The sequence below is a fragment of the Balaenoptera borealis genome (assembly GCF_965194805.1).
Source record: "Balaenoptera borealis genome assembly, chromosome: 3".
Taxonomy (NCBI): Eukaryota; Metazoa; Chordata; class Mammalia; order Artiodactyla; family Balaenopteridae; genus Balaenoptera; species Balaenoptera borealis.
This window is the reverse complement of record NC_138866.1, coordinates 72,737,153-72,756,976: the sequence shown is the minus strand read 5'-3', so window position 1 is coordinate 72,756,976 and position 19,824 is coordinate 72,737,153. Positions and strand designations below refer to the sequence as shown.

Sequence of the window (19,824 nt, the reverse complement as noted above, 5' to 3'; positions counted from 1 at the left end):
ATCAGACATCTTTTTTCCTTTTTTTTTTTCTTAAAGATATTTGTGTACAAGGTGTGATAGTGCATTTTCTCGATGTCCATTCTGCATATCATTATCATTTTTGTCAATCCTTCTCAATTATATAAGCAAAAATTATTAATATTTTAATTTGCATTGATTAATTAGTGAGCTTTCACTTTTTCCCAAGTGTTTATTCAGTTTATTTATGATTTGCCTATTAATGTTCTTAGCCTAGTTTACTTTCTTTTGTTTTCTCAGCTTAGTTTTTGTTCTTCTGTTTTCTTAGCCTAGTTTTCTAGAGCGGTGGATAATGTAGATGCTAATGGCTACATAATATATAATGTGAATGTGCCATATTTTACCATCTCCCTATTTTGGACATTAATACTGATTCTAATTTGAGATCTATGATTAAATAATGGTGTGATGAACATCGATATGAATAACCCCCCTAAACACACACTATGTCAAGTGTTTCTATCAGGTGTAAGGGGGAAGAGTGACCCATCAGGCACTGTCCCTCAAGGCCACACACCCTTGCCTGTGGTGGTGGATCTGCTGCTGGCTCCGGCTTACACCTTTGGGTTCCATGAAGCTCTTCATGGCTGACTTTCTGGGCTCTCTACATTCCTTTTGTATGACAGCTTCTCCTAAGAGTGTCGTCGTTTACTGCTGTGACCTGAAGTTGTCCCTTGGCTCATGCACATCTTACTGTTCGCTTGCTCACCTCCGGGCATGTAGTCAGCTCTTTTGTCACCTGTGCTCTGCCGGCTCCAGGGAAGACTTGGCAGATGGATGTAGGGACTGTCTTGTGTAAAAAATAAGTTTTTATTTGCTTTTCACCTTAGTTTTCAATGTGCTGAATTTTGCTTTTCATATTCATGCGATTTGTTTTTCTTTTTAGTGAAATTCCTTCCATTCACGATGTTGATCTCACTTTATTCAGTGTTTGTCCAGTTATGGTGAATTTGTTGTTTTCTGTCACCTCCAATGCACTGGTGGTGCTGTTTGAAGGATACAGGACATCTGGGTCACAGTGAACTGTGTTACCCTTTAAATGTGGCTTTTCATGGATTTGTGGACTGAGGTTCATGCCTCCACATGTAATATAACTAAAGATCAGGCTGTTCTGGTTGCCTCTTTCCTTCTTCCCTCCCTCTCCTCCGGACATGGACTCCACAGAGCACAGATTGGAAACCCCAGGACCTGTGGGTCACCAAGCCTCTTCCAATTTCACATTGCCCTTCTGGAATCAAACAAGATCACGCATGTGAAACTCTAATGTGCAATCCAGCTAAAATACAGAGAATTTAATTATTTTCAAGACAAGATTTCTTCCAGATTACAAATACAGGTCCATCTGTGTCAAATTGAACTTCCTAGTGGAAGGAGAGGAACCAACGGAATTTAGAGGAAATTTCTCATCACTGTAAGTTTCCCAATGGCAGATACAGAGCCTGTTATGTGCTGGTACAGAGAGAGGTCAACATTTGATCTACTGATGGATGGCAAAGTGGTACTTTCCCACCCAGCAGCCCCGGGTCCCTCTGGCTCACGAGGCTGCCATAACCTGGTTGTCAGCAGGGAGAGTCAGGGGTCCAAGGCCAGGCCAGGCGGAAAAGGGCTTAGGCTGCTGAGTGACTACACAGGCCTTGGAGGTGGCTGAGCCCCTGGAGGATGCTGGGTTGGATCCAGGGCCTGAGATGGCCCCACCCAGGTGGGAGATGGGTACTGGCTCCTCTGATAAGCAGCAGGTACTGGCTGGCAAGTCAGGTTTGGAGGGGACAGGCAAAGGAGGAGAATTCACATGGGGCCCTGGGAGCTCTGTTAGGGAGAAGAGAGGGAGGCTGGCTCAAAACAGCGTGAGCTGGAATGGAAAGGAGCTGGTGGCCAGGGCACTCAGATAGAAAACAGGGGCTGGTGTGGGACGGTAGACAGGGAGCAAGGTTGACTGAGTCCCATGTTGGGCCCAGGGCAGAGTAGGGAGATGGGACCCCAGTGAGGCTGAGGGCCATCATGGGAACATCTCAGCCTCCTAAGCTCTAGACGGTCCTGGTTACGGGAGAAGCCTGCCCTCACTGGAGAGAGAGGCCCTGGAAACAGGAAACTGAGTGTCCATGGCATGACCCCCTCACATTCTAGGTCCCTGGAGTTATTTTCCTTCCTCTGACCTGTTCTTTGTTCTGCCAAATTGAAGAGGGGTTGGTGACAGTGGTTGGCTTAGAGAAGGTAAGAAATTTCTAAGGCCCAGAGAGGACCATTTTGGGGGAGAGAAGATTGTCCTTTTTAATGGACCTCACTTTAGACTCAGACCTGACAGAAGGCTAAGCACCAAAGAGGCATGATTGAGAAATCAATGAGACTCTATACAGACAGCATGGGATTTAGGGAGGAGTGAGGGCTGGGGAGGAAGGGGGAAGCAAAACCCAGAACTGACAGCAGAGGGCATCCTGGAGCAGTGTGGTTGCATATTGAGGTGGTTCAATGAATAAATAGGAATTCAGTCGTAATCACTCTAGAGATCCATTTATTGTGGCCCTGTGATCCTACTGCTAAGCCTTATGGAATTCTTGCCGCTGCCGCAGAATGATGGTCAGCAGAGAAAAAGGTCAGTCTCAAGCTGCTGTTAGAGGCGCTTCATTGTTCTCTTTATCCAGGACAGGAAGTGTGAGACCTTGGTGAAGACTCCTGGAGATTTCCCGTTCACTTTTCCATAGGAGAAAATACCCTGGACCACTTTTTTGCACACGAGGGGCCCGCCGGAGTCACCCTGTGGGTAGAGAAAGGAAGGGCTGAGTGGGCCTCCTCACGGTCCTGTCTTCCCTGCCACCCCAGGCTGGGTGGTCTCTGTCAGGGGCTGTGAGGAAGATCTGGGCCAGAGGAGGCCTGGTCACCTCCCTCGCTCCTGGGGTCCAGCCTGGCTCTGACTGTTCTTTGCAGCTCGACTCAGGTCTACCTTTCTGTCAGTCCTCATGGAAACTCTGGTGATAGCGCAGCTACGGGATGACTGATCCTTCCTCACCCCCAACCCTGATCCACTCAGGGGAGAGAATTAAATTTTGGATTAGTGGACCTGGCTGCCCAAGCTCTCAAGCTGAGGATGAGGATGTGGCCTGTCCCCTTCCCAGACCTCCCCAAGATCCTCTCCCCGGGGCCTGTGTGCTTAGATGCGAGGAACCTGACCTTGAAGGCAGCCTTCACCTTCCTCGGGTCCCCCACGCAAATCTGGGTGGCCTGGCTGTAATAGCCGGGGAAGAGGGATTTGCACACTGGATCCTCCTGCACCGTCAGCTCTGCCTCCTGCAGGGTGGTGGTTGGAGTGCCCACAGCCACCTGCCCCCAGCCGGCCACACTGCACGCCTTTCCTGGCTTCACCCGGGCCTTGCCCCTGGGCAGGCTGAGGGGTCTCACGGCTGCAGTCCTCTTGGCCTTTCTCTCCAGCTGATGGGAAGAGGCAAGAGTCCAGCTCAGCCAATGGTCTCTGGGCTTGGGTGCCACGATGAGGCCGCACTGACCACCCCCCTCACCTGAGCCACTGGGACTGGTCAGGCAGCCAGATGGGAGGGAGGGAAGGGACAGGCGGTAGTGGAGGGGAAACGATCTGTCCCCAGGAGGGCAGGAGGAGTGGGGAGGTTTCCTTGCCTGCAGTAACATGATGTCATTGGAGTAGTTCTTAGGACTGTAGTCTGGGTGGGGGATGGCTCGTCTCACTGGGATCATCTGCTGGGTCCTCTCCTGTTTCTTGATGTTGTGGGCCCCCAGGGTGACGTTGATTAAACTGCACAGAGAGCAGAGCAGGAGTTGGGGGGACTCTGTGCCCTGTGCTTCTCAATGACCTGAGGGCAGGGATCCTGGGAGCTTTCTCAGGCAATATGGTGAAATTACTCTGAGTTTGGATTTTGACTCTCTGTGCCCCCTTTCATCCTCCATTGATGCTTTATTTGACCCGTGTGGACCCTCGCTTCTCAACCTTGCCTCTTGCTCTCACCTCTGACCCTCTGACCTCAAAACTTACCTGCCCCATTTCTCAGGTTTTCGTCACCCTAGTGCGGCTCTTAAGATGGCTTGTTTGATGAGGTCTTGTGGTCCTGACTTACCACGATCTCAGGGTGAGGGAGGGGTTCCCCTGGGCTCAGCCCCTGTGGAGAGGACGGGGTCCCTGTCGGGGTCTCAGGAGGGGTAGGCTGGCCGCTGCCCCTCACCTTCCTCTGCAGTGAGCAGCCGTCAGAACAAAGTCCTTTTGCACGAGGACACCGCTGCACCTCTTCCAACTCTCCTTATCCAGAGACTGAACAAACACCATGTAGGGGCGGGAGTGGGGCTTGGCCTCGTGGCCCCCGATGATCTCCTCTGAAAGAAAAGGCTGGAAGATGGGGTGATGGGAGAGCTGTGGTCAGGATGGAGGTTCAGGGAGGTGGCAGTCGAGGTGGGTTGACAGCGCCTTGCAGACACCGGGGGAGAGTCCCCCAGGTTCTCACTGCAGCAGGATAACCTTTTCTGAACCTCAAGCCTCAGAATTTCCCTCTGAGAAAGGGGTCAGTGCTTGTTCTCCAGGTCCTGCATCAGACACATGTGTGGAGGAGGGGGGGTCTGCCTTCCGGATGGTGGAGGCCCAGAGAATCGTGGACGGGACTCCCTGATGAGCCCTCACTCCCGCTGAGTCTCCGGGACCCCTCTAAGCCTCTGCTAACATCTTGATTTGTGCCATTTTCTAATAATTACCTATGAGCTTACGGAATTGGATTTTCTAAAATCCTCATGTCCTTGGGCCTAACACAACCTAGGATCTCAGTAAATGTTTTTGGCTGCAAGAGTGAATAGCCTCCAATTAGCTTTAGGCTGAGGTTTGGTGGGGATAGTGCTGGTGGGATTCAAGGCCATAGGGATTGGGGGAGAGCACTGCCAAAGGCAGTGGGACAGCCAAGGACCTGGGAGGTGGGGGAGATGGGGCAGAAAATGAGCTGCTTGGGTCCTGGGGCAGAGTCAAGTCACCCGGAGAGCTTTGGGTGCTGTCATCTAGCCACTTCTGATCAATCACCCCCTGGGTTCCTCTCCTGGGCAGGAGTGAGGGGTGGAGGGCACTGAGAAATTTCATTGGTTCTTAAGCTGGGTCCACTGACAATTCCTATACTATAGTGGGTTCACTTGAGCTGCCTATTCCTGGGTTGAAGTGAGGGATTTTAATTACCTGTGTTTTGTAGCTTCACATCCTCTGCCAAATACACAACCCACTTTCCCTGCTGGTGAGAGAGAGGCTAAGACCCACGAGAGCTTTTAGGCTAAGACCCACCCTTCCTTTCTGCCATCCATCCTCGCTGAGTGTCTATGCAGCATCGAAATTGTTAGTCTGGGTTTGGGACGGGAGCTGGGGTTGAGAAAGTTGAGCTGGGCAGAAGGGTCAGGACTACAGTAGGTTTAGTGAGATGGGCTCTGGCCTCAAGAATGGGGATTGTCACTCACCAGTCCCAGCCCGGGGGGCAGAAGAAAGGCCATTAGGAGCAGGAGAGGCTGCATCTTCCCCAAAGTTCTGCCTAGGTTGGAGCTGCTGGTGTTTCTTTCTTCCAGACACAAAACACAGTGGAAGGAAGAAGGGCAGGCTCAATGCACACACAGACCTCCCAGACCTGTGCTCCCCCCGAGCCGGGTGTCAGCATGCAACGTGGTCGTCCACGTTCTCTGCCGTGGGTTAAGTGAGAACGACACTGTCACCACACTTGTACTCCCACCGCTGAGTCACAAAGCAAGAAGAAAGAACAAGAAAGTGAAGGCTGTGGTTCAGCCAGCACAGGGGCTGGGTCCCAGAAGCCCCTCAGTGACTGAATCAAGAATATCTTCATTTTTCGACTCTTGGTTCTTTTTCGATTCTGGTGAAATCCTGAATAATTACACAATAGGCTAGGTCCTATTGTGTAATATGAGAGACACAGCTCCTGCCCTTGAGAGGCTGGCTGTCAGCTGGAGTAGACCTAGAATCTGTGGGTAGAGAACAAGATGGCAAGCACTATGGTGAGGGGGGTCTGCTTGGTGCCATTGTGAGGTAGAGGCTGGACTTGCTTTAGGAGCAGATAGACCTAGACATACCCAAGTACCCCACGCAGCAACCCCATTTCTTATGTTGCCACCATCCCAGCCCCATATTTTTGAAGTGTTTAGAATCGCCTCTTTAAATGTAAACATTCTGCAACAAAGAGAGCTTTTTTTTTTTTGGTGGTGGTTTTTTGTTTTTGTGGTTTGTTTTTTCAAATTAATTAATTAATTATTTATTTTGGGCTGCGTTGGGTCTTTGTTGCTGCACGCGGGCTTTCTCTAGTTGTGGCGAGCAGGGGCTACTCTTCGTTGGGGTGTGCGGGCTTCTCATTGCAGTGGCTTCCCTTGTTGCAGAGCACGGGCTCTAGGCATGCGGGCTTCAGTAGTTGCGGCACGTGGGCTCAGTAGTTGTGGCTCACGGGCTCTAGAGTGCAGGCTCAATAGTTGTGGTGCACAGGCTTAGTTGCTCTGTGGCATGTGGTATCTTCCCGGATCAGGGCTCGAACCCATGTCCCCTACATTGGCAGGTGGATTCTTAACCACTGTGCCACCGGGGAAGTCCAAGAGAGCTTTTCTTATCCCACAATCTTGAACAAAATTCCTGGACTTGGTATTCACTTGACCAAAACAAACCATCACTGGGTCTGTTGGAAGTGAGTGACTGATTGGGTTGTGCTGAGGTATTTAGCACCCCTCGAGCTGAGATGGGGGCTGTCCCACTCAAATCAGGGTGCCTGTGAGTGGGGAGGGGCTTCCTCTATAGAAGTGCTGCTTACTGGTGTGCACTGAAGGTGAAACTGATGCCGGTCATCCTAATAATTACTACCCACTAAGTATTCTCTGTCCAGAGAACCACGTCTCTGGCCCTGGGCATAGTAATCCTAAACATTTGCAGATGATCCACCACTCTCACCAGTATGAGGACAGAAGGAAGAGTGATGGCAGAGAAGGCATGAGGAGTTCTAAACAACCCAACCCCAAGTCAGTTGAAGAAACAGCATTCTATGGACTTATAGAAAAAGAGGGGAAGGAAACATGCTTAAGCATGAATGATGATGATCTTGGGATGGTGGAATTCTTGGTAATTTTAATTTTCTTACTTATATGTTCTGTATTTAATTGTCTTTCTATGATGAATATGTTATGATGAATATATGTTACTTTTATACCCAAAACACATTTTGCCAGAGATGAAGCTCACTCACCATGCAAACACTCAGCAAACCAGTTCTTCTCTTCAGCCCAGCCATCTCGAAGCTGCATGTTTTAAAAATGAGGTTGCTTTTCTGAATACGTTCTTATATTAAAAATTCAGAGATTATTGAAAAATAGAAGAAAAAATTTACTCAATAAAATATGGGCTATAGACATCTTTGAAACATTAGGATACCCTTGAAACCAATAATTTTCATTACAGTGAGTTTCCTTTGGAAATAAATATATTTAAACACACATAGGTGAAAAGAGTGGGAGTTGAGGAGACGCTGGCTCAGACCAAGATGGAAGAGTGCCTTCAAGGCCACTTGGGGCCGAAGGAGGATGTGCCGTCAGGACACCAGAGGTTGCACAGGGTCCTGGGCTCAGGACTCCAGGACAGAGCTGGGACGGGCACTTGAGCTGAGCCTGGGAATACTGAAGGCCCCCCTGAAACTCTCTCAGCCTTCGGAGCTCTGGCTGCTCTGCTGTGGAGAGGGAACTCTGCATGGGAGCACTACACATTTCTAAAGCCTCCCCACATTTCTGTTTCTGGGGTTGAGAAGTGCCCCCCTCAACCCCAGAGCTTCTCAAGTGGTCCTCCTTCCAAATCTGGATTCTCTTATGTTGCCACATTGGCACTGGGATAGGGTGGGGCAGGGGAGTGGGTGTGGATTAGGAGGAGGACATATGGATGCGATAAGAGGGTCCTCGAGAAGAGGGTCGTGTTCTCCTGAGGAGGTGTCTCCCTTTTCTGATGGAGCCCATGGTCAGCCTGGCAGGGGAAGCTGGCACTGGGGACGAGTGGCTGGAGGGAGCTGGCTGTCAGTGCAGCAGGAATTTTTATTCTAGAGTTGGAAGGGTGGGTGGTGTGTTGGAGGGGGAAGCCCGTAACAGATCAGAAATGTGAACGGATGGTTGCCAGACACAGTAGGTGCCTAATGAATGTGTTTGAATGAATAAAATAGGAATCAATGATTTCTGCTCAAGAGATGAAAGTTTATTAAGTTCCAGGCAGTCCCCCCTTTGCCCCCTTTTGGCCCAGTGCCATTCTGACCTTCACCCCAGAGGAGATGGAGGGATCCATCCCAGGGGCACCTCAATCTGCTCCCTGCAGTTTGCAGTAGCTCATTGTTTTTTGGATCCAGTACAGAAAGCTCGAGACTCTGGTGTAGACATTTGGAGGTGTCCCATTCTCTTCTCCAAAGGAGAGAATGCCCTGGCCCATGCCGTTACACACCAGGGGGCCCCCAGAGGCGCCTTGTGGGCAGAGAGAGGAAGGGCTGAGCCGAACCTTCTTCAGGTGTGGTCCTCCGTGCCGCCCCAGGGTGGATGGTCTCTGTTGGGGGCCCTGACTGATATCAGGGGCTGTTGGTCCTGAGGATTCAGCCTGGCCTTGACAATCTCCCCTTCTCCTCCCCAAGGAAGCCTCTGCCCATATGTGATGGTGGGACAGTCTCCATGCCCCCAGGGAAAAAGGACAGAGACTGGATAGGAGAAAAGGCTGGGGACACAGGGATATGATTAGTTCCCACTGCCCCGGACCCTCACAGCTTGGCTGTGCCCAGGGCTTTGCATGGATAACACTGGGGATCTCACCAGAAAAGAACCCTTCCTCTTTCTTGGGTTCCCTGCACATATCTGGGTGGTAGTGTTGTAATCTTTGTAGCGAGAGATGCGTTCCTCATCCCTTTGGACTTCAAGCTCTACCTCCTGCAGTTTCTCCGCCACGGGATTGTTCACGCCCAGGTGCCCCCAGCCGGCCACACTGCACACCATCCCTGGCTTCACCAGCTCCCTCCTCCAGGGCAGCCTGATGGGGCTCACAGCAGCGGTCAGGTAGGCCTTCCTCCTCAGCTGAAGGCAGAGGAAAGGCATTCTAACCTACTTTTGGCCCACAAAGCCCTCAGGGACAGTTGTGGGGTTGCCTTCCTCACTTCCCTGGGACAACTGAAGGGGTCGTACTGGAAGGAGGGACAGGAATGAGGTCATGGGGGATTCAAAACCCCAGGATGAAAGTGTGCAAGAACCAGTGCGGCCACGTGCCCTACCTGCAGTAACATGATAGCGTTGACCCACTTATTATGATCATAGCCTCGGGGGGGGGATGGCTCTTCTCACTGGGATGACCTGCTGGATCCTCTCCTGCTGGTAGATGTTGTGGTCCCTCAGGGTGACGTTGATTGAGCTGCACCGAGAGCAGAGAGGGAGGTGGAGTCACAGGAAATACAGGCCAGGAGCCGTAAGGAAAGAGCACAGCTTGGGACAGGGCGGGACTGGAGGGGCGAGAATTCTAGGTATGGGACCTGGGGCTGAGCATCTCTGTGCTGTCTGATTCCTGGCAGCCCGGGCTGGGTGCAAGTTCCTGGAGTCCACTTAGGGTGTTCAGTCCTGCACAGAGCTTGACTGTCTCTAAGGAAAACCAGGAATTTCTCACATCTGCACTCTGGACTCCAGGGTGCAACCTCAGCTTCCTTCCATCCCACCTTTGATCAGTCCCTTCTCTCCATGGGCCACTCACATTGACCTGTTCCTCTCTCCCCAAAGCTCACCTGTCCTCTGAAGAGCTCTCCTATGTTACTTAGCGGCCCACGTCTGCAGCCCCTGAGAAGGGGGTTCCCTGTGAGGGGTCTACAGTGGGGTGGGGGCCCAGGTGCTGCTCCTCACCTTCCCCAGCAGTGAGCTGCTGTCAGCATGAAGTCCTCACGCACAAGGAGACCCCCACACATGAAACTTTTCTCTGAAACATGGTACTCAAGAAACACCATGTAGGGATGAGAGTGAGGCTTGGCCTCATGGCCCCCAGTGATTTTCCCTGGAAGAAAGATTGCAGCCTGCCCGCTGTGCTCATGGAGCCAAAGGCTGGAGAGGGGAGATGGGAGCAGATTTGCTGGTCTTTGAGGGATTTTGACCAGAGTTCAGAAAGTTCCTGGAGATGGACCAGGACATGTATGAGTGGAGCACCTGACCAGGGTTGCTCCAGTGCAGGATGGGACTGGGCCTCTGATGGTGAGGACGGTCACTTACCTGCCTCCCCAGTGGGGGACAGAAGAAGGGCCAGCAGGAGCGAGAGCATCTCTCCAGTAAGGCTGCCCACATCTGAGCTGCCGCTGCTTCCTTCTGGTCTTTTAACCCTGAGTGTCCCCTCTGGTGTTGTGACCTTTATCAAATGAGGTTTCTCTGAAAGTCTCACAGCTCTGTCTGATCAAGTCCTGGGGTCTGAGTGGAGCATGAACTATCAGTCACCACAGAAGGACCCGTAGCTCTCGGCTCAGCACCACCACAGCAGCAGAAAACAAGAAAGGCAGCTCCAAGTAAGGGTAGTTGGAGATGTTGTATCAGCCAATAGCAGGTCCCTGAGCCCTAGCAACCTGGGTCTCATGATGATAGATTCAAGAATATATAAATTTTCTTGGTTCTCTTTAGATCACCAGGGTGATTGTGTATTGAGGCCTCTTTTTTGTGTGAGACTGTGGGAAACATTGGAGATAAGATCTCTTGCTTCTGGTGGAGGAGACAAGCCATCATGATCAGACAAAGATGGTGAGATCCTTGGTATGGGATGGACAGAATGGTGTGAGAGTGATGCTGAAGAGGGCTTATTCCAGTTATAAAGAACTGACTGGTTTAAGAACAGCAGCAACAGTGCTTTTACGCACGAATCTGCATTTTGGTCAGGATACAGTGTGGATGGCACCCCTCTGTTCCCCTTGGTGTCAGGGAGGCTTGAATCCTGGAGGCTGAATCAACCGAAGGCTCACTCACACCTACCCAGTGGTTAGTGCTTGCTGTTCATTGGTTTCTCTTCACCAGGTCCCCTCAAGTAGTCTCAGTTCATGGGATTGTTTGGCTCCCTCACAATACAGTGGTTGGCTTCCTCAGAATGAGCATCTGCTAAAAAAAGAATGAACCAGGCAGAAGCATCTATTCTACCATATTCCTCTAATTGAAGCAATCAAGAGCCCCCACCAGATTAAAAAGGAAGGGTCATAGACCCCACCTCCCAGCAGGAGGAATGTTGCAGTCATGTAAGGAGAGCGTGTGGGATGGGAGATACACAACGGCAGTCACAGCAAAGCAGAATCTGCCACACTGCTTTAGGGGTCTGGAGGGTTAGTCAGAGCCACTGAAACCACTGATACGTCTAAGCCTCGGTCAGTGCCTTTGGATAGGTTGGCGTCTGCTCTGTCCAACCCACGTGCACTGAGAATGGAAGAAGTTTGCCTGTCCCCAGAGTTACTCTTTTTAATGAATTACTGATACCACGTGAAGTGAGAATGGATGCCAGGGTGCCAAAGCAGGATTCCCACACCACTAACCAGAGAATTGCATTCTGATGTCCCTGTACCATTTGCTAAACAAATTATCCTGATCATGTCCCCATAACGGAAAAGAAGGAGAGAGTCATGGAATTGAAAATATTGTTGGTTCTAAATATCTTGATCCCAAGTCTCTTAAAAAGCAACAAAACCTTAAAGAAACAAAGCACGCTCTCAGTAGGGATTCTGGCAGGGGAGCCACAGTAAATGAGAGCGTGGTGTCCAAGCCAAGCCTGCGTGGGGTGGGAACGTGCCCACTCCAGGCCTCTCTCCTGTGTGGACACACTCCCTACATGGGCTCGGACACCCTGCACTGGGCAGCCTGGATGAGTAATTAGAATACATGTGAGGCAGGGAGTGGATGCCCAAGTGGGTTGAAGAGGGTGTTCAAACAGGGACTGGCTATTAGGTGGTATCGGAGTTCAAGGGAGATTTAAAGGCCTTCATGGAGTCGGGGCGGGGTGGGAGGGGAGTCTGGCAGGATGTGTCAGAGCAGGATAAATAGGGTGAGGTGGGCATTGGTATGAAGGGGCTGCCTGATGTGGATCACCAGAGCCTGGGTTGGGGGAAGCAGGGGAGGCACTTGGAGAAGATGAGTGAGAGATCTGTTATATAAATCTCTGTGGGGATTAATCAAATAAGTCAACATATTAAGCTAATGAGCCAGGTTTCTCACTGTGTGAGGATTAGATGGTATTGGTGGCATCCGTGTTAATTCCCTGGGTTTGATCGTAGGACTGTGGTTATGTAAGAGTGTCCTTGTTTGTAGGGATTACACTCTAAAGTATTTGGGAAGTTGATGGAACATCACGTCACTAACTTTACTAGCAAATGGGTCTGGAAGACAAAAGTTTTTGTATTGCAGTGGCAACTTTTCTATAAGCTGGAGATTTTTTCAAAATTAAAAGGAAATCTGTACCTTTCATATATACAAATAATAACCACTTTGAAGATATAACTGGGAAGAAAATCTGTTATAGTAGCAGCAAAAAAAGATGAGGGGCTTAGGAAAACCTTAACCAGAATTGTGAAAAACCTATTTGTGCAAAATGTTAAAGAACTTCTGAAAAACACAAAAACAGACTTTAGAAACAGCAAGATATTCTTAGTTCTCACATATGACAGATCTACACCAAAAAGGTACTGATTCTCCCAAAGCTAATATATAAATGGGATTATAAAAATAATATATATGATGTGATTTTAAAAAACCCACCCAGTTTTTTCACCTGGTGTTACACAAGGTCTAGATTGTTTCTAAAATTTGTGTGGAAAATAAGCATGAAAGAATCACTAGGGAAATTGTCAAAAAGAAAAAGGAATAGTACGGCAGAGGGTTAGCCTATCAGATCTTAAGAACGCCTATAAAAATTCTTTCCGAAAAACAGTGTGGTCTTGTATCATGAACAGAGAGAGAGACTAGTGAAACACAATGGAAAAATTCAGAAACATTCACAAGTATATATGGAAATGAAGTTTATAATAAGGTAGAAATTCAAATCATAAGGGAAAAGATGGACTTTTAATAAATGATTTAGGAACAACTGGATAGTCATTTGTTAAGAGATTAAGTTGGAGCAGTATCTCACAGAAACCACCAGAATAAAGTCCAAATAGGTAAGATATTTGTATACTGAAATACACAAAATAAAACCATATATTACCTAGAAATAAACATGGGTAAAGTCCTTTAGAAAGTGAGAGTGGAGAAAGCCTTTCTAGCAATGACTCTAAATTCATACACTTTAAAAGAAAGACTGATAAATAAATTATGATTTGAAAAAATAAATTTTAAAGTTTGTATATCAAAGAAGAGTGTAAGAAAATTCAAATTACATGCAGCAAACTTGTAAAGAATTATTGCAACCTATGTCACAATTAAGGAGCTAATCTAATATTCAAAGATCTCTAAATCCAGAAGAAACAGACCAAAAACCTGATAGAATGGGCAAAAGACCTGAGCATTCACAGTAAAATATATGTAAAAAATAATAAAGAGTCTCAACTTCACTCTTATTCAGATAAATAGAAAAAACAAAAGGAAAAAAAGAAAATAATTATTCTACTCTATCTCATCTCTTGGATGGCCAAAAGTTCTAAAGTTAAACAGCATATACCATGGGTAAGGCTTTTTTTTAATTGGTGTTGCAGGATACATCTTTTTTTCCCACATAAGTTTACTTTCCTCCTATCCATGTCTTTATATTTAAGATGTTTCTCATTAAACAGCACAAAGTTGAGTCTTGCATTTTTATCCAGACTAACAATCTCTGTCCTTTGGAGTATTTAATCTAGTTACATTTAATGCAGCTACTGATAGGGTTGGATTAAAGAATATCGTATTGCTATTTGATTTCTATTAATGTGATTTATTCTTTGTTCTTTTGCCCTACTTTTCCTGCTATATTTTGTTGTATCTCATTTTGTCTTCTTTATTGGCTTTTAGTTATATCTCTCTATATTATTTTAGCTATTACTCTAGGATTACAATATGCCTCCTTCACATATTACAGGCAACCTTGAATTCATGCTATACCACTTCATATATGAACATTGTAATGATATATTTTCATTTGTCTTCCTTCTGACCCTTTGAGTTCTTTTTGTCATACATTTCACCACTATATGCCATAAATACTAAAGCATTTTTTGCCTTAAAGTCAATAATCCATGTAAGAAATTGATATAAATACTTTTCCACTTAGTCACTTTTTAAAAATTAGATTATAGTTGATTTACAATATTATATTAGTTTCAGGTGTCTGTATTTTTACATTTTTATATTCACTATAAAGTTATTATAAAATATTGGCTATATTCCCTGTGTTGTACATTACATCCTTGTATCTTATTTATTTTTATACCTAGTGGTTTTTACCTCTTAGTCTCCTTTCTCTATCTTCTTTCTCCCATTACCCTCTCCCCTCTGGTAACCACTAGCTTTTTTCTCTGTATCTATGAGTCTGTTTGTGTTTTATTACATTCATTCATTTGTTTTATATTTTAGATTCCATGTGTAAGTGAAAATGTACAGTATTTGTCTTTATCTGATTTATTTCACTAAACATAATACCCTCCAGGTCCATCCATGTTGTTGGAAATGGTAAATTTCATTGTTTATTTTATGGCTGAGTATATTCTATTGTGCATATATATATGCCACATCTTCTCTATGCATGCATCTGTTGATGGACACTGAGATTGATTCCATAGCTTGGCTTCTGTGACCATTGGTATAACTTTTTGAACTAGTTTTTTTTGTTTTCTTCAGATATATACCCAGGAGTGGAATTGCTGAATCACATGGTAGTTCTATTTCTAAGTATTTGAGGAACCTCAGTACTGTTTTCTATACTGGCTTAACCAATTTTTATTCCCACCAACAGGATACCAGTTTTTTCTTTTCAACACATCCTTGCTAACATTTGTTATTTCTTATCTTTTTGACAATAACCATTCTGAGAAGTGTGAGGTGATATCTCACTGTGATTTTGATTTGCATTTACCTGATGATTAGTGATGTTGAATGTCTTTTCATGTATCTGTTGGCCATTTGCATGTCTTCCTTGGAAAAATGTCTATTCAGATGACTGCCCATTAAAAAACTTTTTTTTTATTGAAGTATAGTTGATTTACAATGTTGTGTTAATTTCTGCTGCACATCAAAATGATTCAGTTATATATATTCTTTTTCATATTCTTTTCCATTATGATTTGTCACAGGATATTGAGTATAGTTCCCTGTGCTCTGCCTATTTTTCAATTGGGTTTTTTTTTTTTTGATAATGAGTTGTGTGAGTTCTTTATATATTTTAGATATTAATTGCTTATCAGACATATCACTTGCAAATACTTTCTCTTATTCAGTAGGTTGCCTTTTGGTTTTGTTGATGGTTTGCTTTGCTGTGCAAAAGCTTTTAAGTTTAATTAGGTCCCATTTGTTTCTTTTTGCTTTTGTTTCCCTTGCCTGAGGAGAAATATCCAAAAAACCCCAATACATTGCTGAGACCTATGCGAAAGAGTGCACTGCCTATGTTTTCTTCTGAGAATTTAATGGTTTAAGGTCTTTAATAAATTTTGAGTTTATTTTTGTATATGGTGTGAGAAAATGTTCCAATTTTACTCTTTCACATGTAGCTGTCCAGTTTTCCTGACACCACTTATTGAAGAGACTGTCTTTTCTCCATTGTATTATCTTGCCTTCTTTGTGGTATATTTATTGACCTTATGTACATGTGTTCACTTCTGGGCTCTCTATTCTGTTCCATTAATCTTTGTGTCTGTTTTTGTGCCAATTTCATACTGTTTTAATTATGGTAGCTTTATGGTATAGTCTGAAGTCAGGGAGGATGATACCTCCAGCTTTGTTCTTTTTCCTCAGCATTTCTTTGGCTATTTGGGGTCCTTTGTTTTTGCATATGAATTTTAGGATTATTTGTTCTAGTTCTGAAAAATGTCATGGGTATTTTTATAGGGATTGCATTAAATCTGTAGATTGCTTTGGGTCGTATCTCATTTTAATAATATTAATTATTTCAATCCCTGAACATGTGATATCTTTCCATTTATTCATTCAACTTCCTTCAATCAATGTTTTATAGTTTTTAGAGTATAGATCTTTCACCTTTTTGAGTAAATTTATTCATAGGTATTTTATTTATTTTGATGGGTTGTAATTGGGATTTTTTTCTTTCTATTTCTGAGAGTTCATTACTAGTGTATAAAAAAACCAACAGATTTCCATATATTCATCTTGTATCCTGCAACTTTGCTGAATTCATTTATTACTTGTAACACTTTTTTGGTTTTTTTTTTGGTGGAGTCATTTGAGTTTTCTATATATAATATTATGTCATCTGCAAATAGTGACAGTTTTACTTCTTTCATTCCTATTTGGATGCTTTTATTTCTTTTTATTGTCTGATTGTTGTGGCTAGGACTTCCAGTACTATGTTAAATAGAAATTGTGAGTGTGGGCCTTTTTGTCTTGTTCCTAATCTTAGAGGAAAAGCTTTCAGCTTTTCATTGTTGAATATGATGTTAGCTGTGGGTTTGTCATAAATAGCCTTTATTATGTTGAGACATGTTTGCTCTATACCAACTTTGTTGAGAGTTTTTATCATGAATCGATGTTGAATTTTGTCAAATGCTTTATCTGCATCTATTGAGATGATCATGTGATTTTTATTCTTTGTTTTGTTAATGTGGTGTAGGATTGATTGATTTGCAGATAAGGAACCATCCATCTGTCCCTTGAATAAATCCCACTTGACCTGGGTGTATGATCCTTTTAATGTATTGTTGAAGTTGGTTTGTTAATATTTTGAGGATTTTTGCATCTATGTAGGTCAGGGATTTTCTTTTTTTGTATTTCCTTCCTTCCTTCCTTCCTTCCTTCCTTCCTTCCTTCCTTCCTTCTTTTCTTCCTTTCTTCCTCCCTCCCTCTCTCCCTTCCTTCCTTCCCTCTCTCTCTGTCTCTCTCTCTCTTTCTTTCTCTTTCATTCTTTCTTTCTTTCTTTCTTTCTTTCTTTCTTTCTTTCTTTCTTTCTTTCTTTCTTTCTTTCTTTCTCTTCCTTCCTTCCTTCCTTCCTTCCTTCCTTTCTTTCTTTCTTCCTTTCTTTCTTTCTTTCTTCTTTTGTATTTGTCTGGTTTCAGTATCAGAGTAATGTTATCCTCATGGAATGTTTGTGAGTGTTCCCTCTTCATTATTTTGGAATAGTAGAGGAGGATAGGTATTAACTCTTTAAATGTTTGGTAGAATTCCCTTGTCAAGCTGTCTGGTCCCGGACTTCTGTTTACTGGGAGATTCTTGATTTCTGAATCAATTTCAATTCTAGTTATCAGCCTGTTCAGATGATCTATTTCTTCCTGATTCAGTCTTGGAAGATTGTATGTCTCTAGGAATTCATCCATTTCTTCTAGGTTGTCCAATTTGTTGGCATATAACTTTTTTGCAGTATTCTCTTATGATTGTTTGTATTTCTGTGGTATCAGTTGTAGCTTCACCTATTTCATTTCTTATTTTATTTATTTGGGTTCTCTCCCTTTTTTTCTTAAAAAGAAAAAAACAAAACACGGGCAGTTTTCAGTATGCTGCCTTGGTGCAGGGACTGGGAGCAAGTCTGTGCACTCTTCAAGAGTGGAGTCTAGGGAGAGCCCTCCAGGAAGTCCAATGATTTTTAAACCAGCTAATGGGTCTCACCTTTTCAGTGTCAGACCCCAGGGCTGGGGTGCCTAATATGAAGCTCAAACCCCCTCTCTTCACAGTGAGGATCCCTGAGTCTATGACATCCCCTCGTTTTATGGGTCATCACTAGGGATAAAGGTCTTGCCTAGATATCACCTCCTCCTCTTCCCAGACTCCCTGTGTGTGTGTATGTGTGCTTTAATAGCCTTGCTTGTAGAAGAGCTATTCTTCTAGTCTTCAGGTTATTCTCAGCAAGAGTTGCTCTATATTTAGTTGTAGTTTTGATGTGTTCTTGGGGGCAGGTGAGCTCGGGGTCTTCCTACTTCACCATCTTGAGTCCACATTTTACACTTTTATTTTTGTTTTTCCCTTCCTGCTTGCAAATGGGGGAATCATCTCCCTTCAGCCTGAAGACTTCTTTTAGTATTTCTTGCAGTGCAGGTCTGATGGCAACAAATTCTCTTACCTTTGTTTTTCTGAAAATGTCTTTATTTTGTCTTCATTTTTGAACAATATTTTCTCTAGACATAGAATTCTAGGTTGATTTCCAGAAATAGATTGCCTATTTTTTTCTTTCAATCATTTAAAAATGTTATTTCCCTGCCTTCTGACTTCCATTATTTCTGACAAGAAGCTCGTTGTGATTCTTGTTTCCCCTCAAGTAATGTATCTTCTTTTCCCCTCTGCCTACGGTCAACTGTTTCTCTTTATCTTTGATTTTCATTAATTTGACTATTACCTGCTTAGATGTGATTTTCTTTGTCTTATCTGATTAACACAGGTTCATTGAGCCTCTTGACTCTGAATAAGAAATGTAGTCTAGCAATATGCCTCTGGAAAGAAAGGAAACTTTTGCTGAACTTCTTTCATAGTGAAATGTGTTTGTTGGCCAAAAGGGTATTGTGTGGGATACCAAGACAGGAAATAAACCCTGGAAGTTCTGCAAGTCTACAGTGAGTGCTATTGGCAGAAGTATGGTCATGGGCAGGGAAGGCAGAGCCATCCCTGTTCCAATGCACATTCCCAAGAGGAATTAGCAAGAACTTGCATCCCTTTAGGTCTCTCACCCCAGAGCTGGCTTGGCAGTTCTCTCTCCAACCACACTGGGACCTGAGTCTTCTTGTGGGTCTGGAGGGCAAGAGGCGTGATGGGACAGGGTCTTGGTGAGTAGAGGCATTTCATTAGAGGTCATTGCGGAGATGTTTTACTGCATTTCATTTTTTATTTCCATTACAGAGATCTTTAAGCAAGGCAAGAATTGTTTCCTTGAAGGTGGGGGACAGAGGATACTTCTAAGGACAAGAAGATTTGAAGGAATCAGCATGTTTCAGGTACTTACCTGCCTCCATCCACGTGTGCCCATGAGCAGACAGACCAGCTCACCAGGAAGGTGTTTTGAATACTTGTCAGAGAATGGCTGCCACAGGAGCCCAGAGGCTTGCTCTCCGGGGAGGTAGGTGTCTGAGCAGAGGCTCATGTCTTGTCCAGGGATGCCAGGAAGTCATCACAAGGGCAGAGGTTAGAAAACATGGAAGGCCTCTTGCTGGTTTGGCTGTCAGGGAACCTGGCTCAGTCCAGGCTCTGTCCTAACTCTGTGGTGCCTCCAGTCGGTCACTACCCCCTCCTGGGACTTTGTCTCCCTCATCTCTCAAAGGAGAATGAGGGTCTGCAACAAAGATTCTTTTTTTTTTAAATTTTTTTATTTATTATTTATTTATTATTTTTATTTTTGGCTGTGTTGGGTCTTTGTTTCTGTGTGAGGGCTTCCTCCAGTTGCGGCGAGTGGGGGCCACTCTTCATCACGGTGCACGGGTCTCTCACTATCGCGTCCTCTCTTGTTGCGGAGCACAGGCTCCAGACGCACAGGTTCAGTAGTTGTGGCTCATGGGCCCAGTTGCTCCGCGGCATGTGGGATCTTCCCAGACCAGGGCTCGAACCCGTGTCACCTGCATTGGCAGGCAGATTCTCAACCACTGCACCACCAGGGAAGCCCCAGCAACAAAGATTCTTAAACCTGTTTTAAATCATAAAACCATTTCCTCAAAATAAATATAATACTTGAGCTGAACATGTATGTGGCTGGGCAACTTTTTAAAG

General features: G+C 45.1%; 2 protein-coding genes and 1 long non-coding RNA gene across 3 annotated transcripts in view; all 3 read right to left on the bottom strand.

Moving 5' to 3' along the window:
• LOC309625154 overlaps positions 1–19,824 on the bottom strand; it is a 190,987-nt gene that overhangs the window by 9,796 nt on the left and 161,367 nt on the right. The gene's annotated exons all lie outside the window — the stretch shown is intronic.
• On the bottom strand, positions 2,511–8,292 carry LOC309625088 (granzyme H-like). Its single transcript, XM_082384242.1, has 5 exons — positions 5,461–8,292; positions 4,203–4,363; positions 3,643–3,778; positions 3,184–3,441; positions 2,511–2,770 (listed from the first exon to the last, which is right to left on the bottom strand). Exons 1-5 carry the CDS (start codon positions 5,512–5,514, stop codon positions 2,627–2,629), a joined length of 753 nt encoding a protein of 250 aa, XP_082240368.1. The 5' UTR covers positions 5,515–8,292; the 3' UTR covers positions 2,511–2,626.
• Positions 8,359–18,956, bottom strand: LOC309625122 (mast cell protease 3-like). Its single transcript, XM_082384287.1, has 2 exons — positions 9,889–18,956; positions 8,359–9,409 (listed from the first exon to the last, which is right to left on the bottom strand). The coding sequence occupies exons 1-2, from the start codon at positions 9,987–9,989 to the stop codon at positions 9,310–9,312; spliced, it is 201 nt and encodes a 66-aa protein (XP_082240413.1). The 5' UTR covers positions 9,990–18,956; the 3' UTR covers positions 8,359–9,309.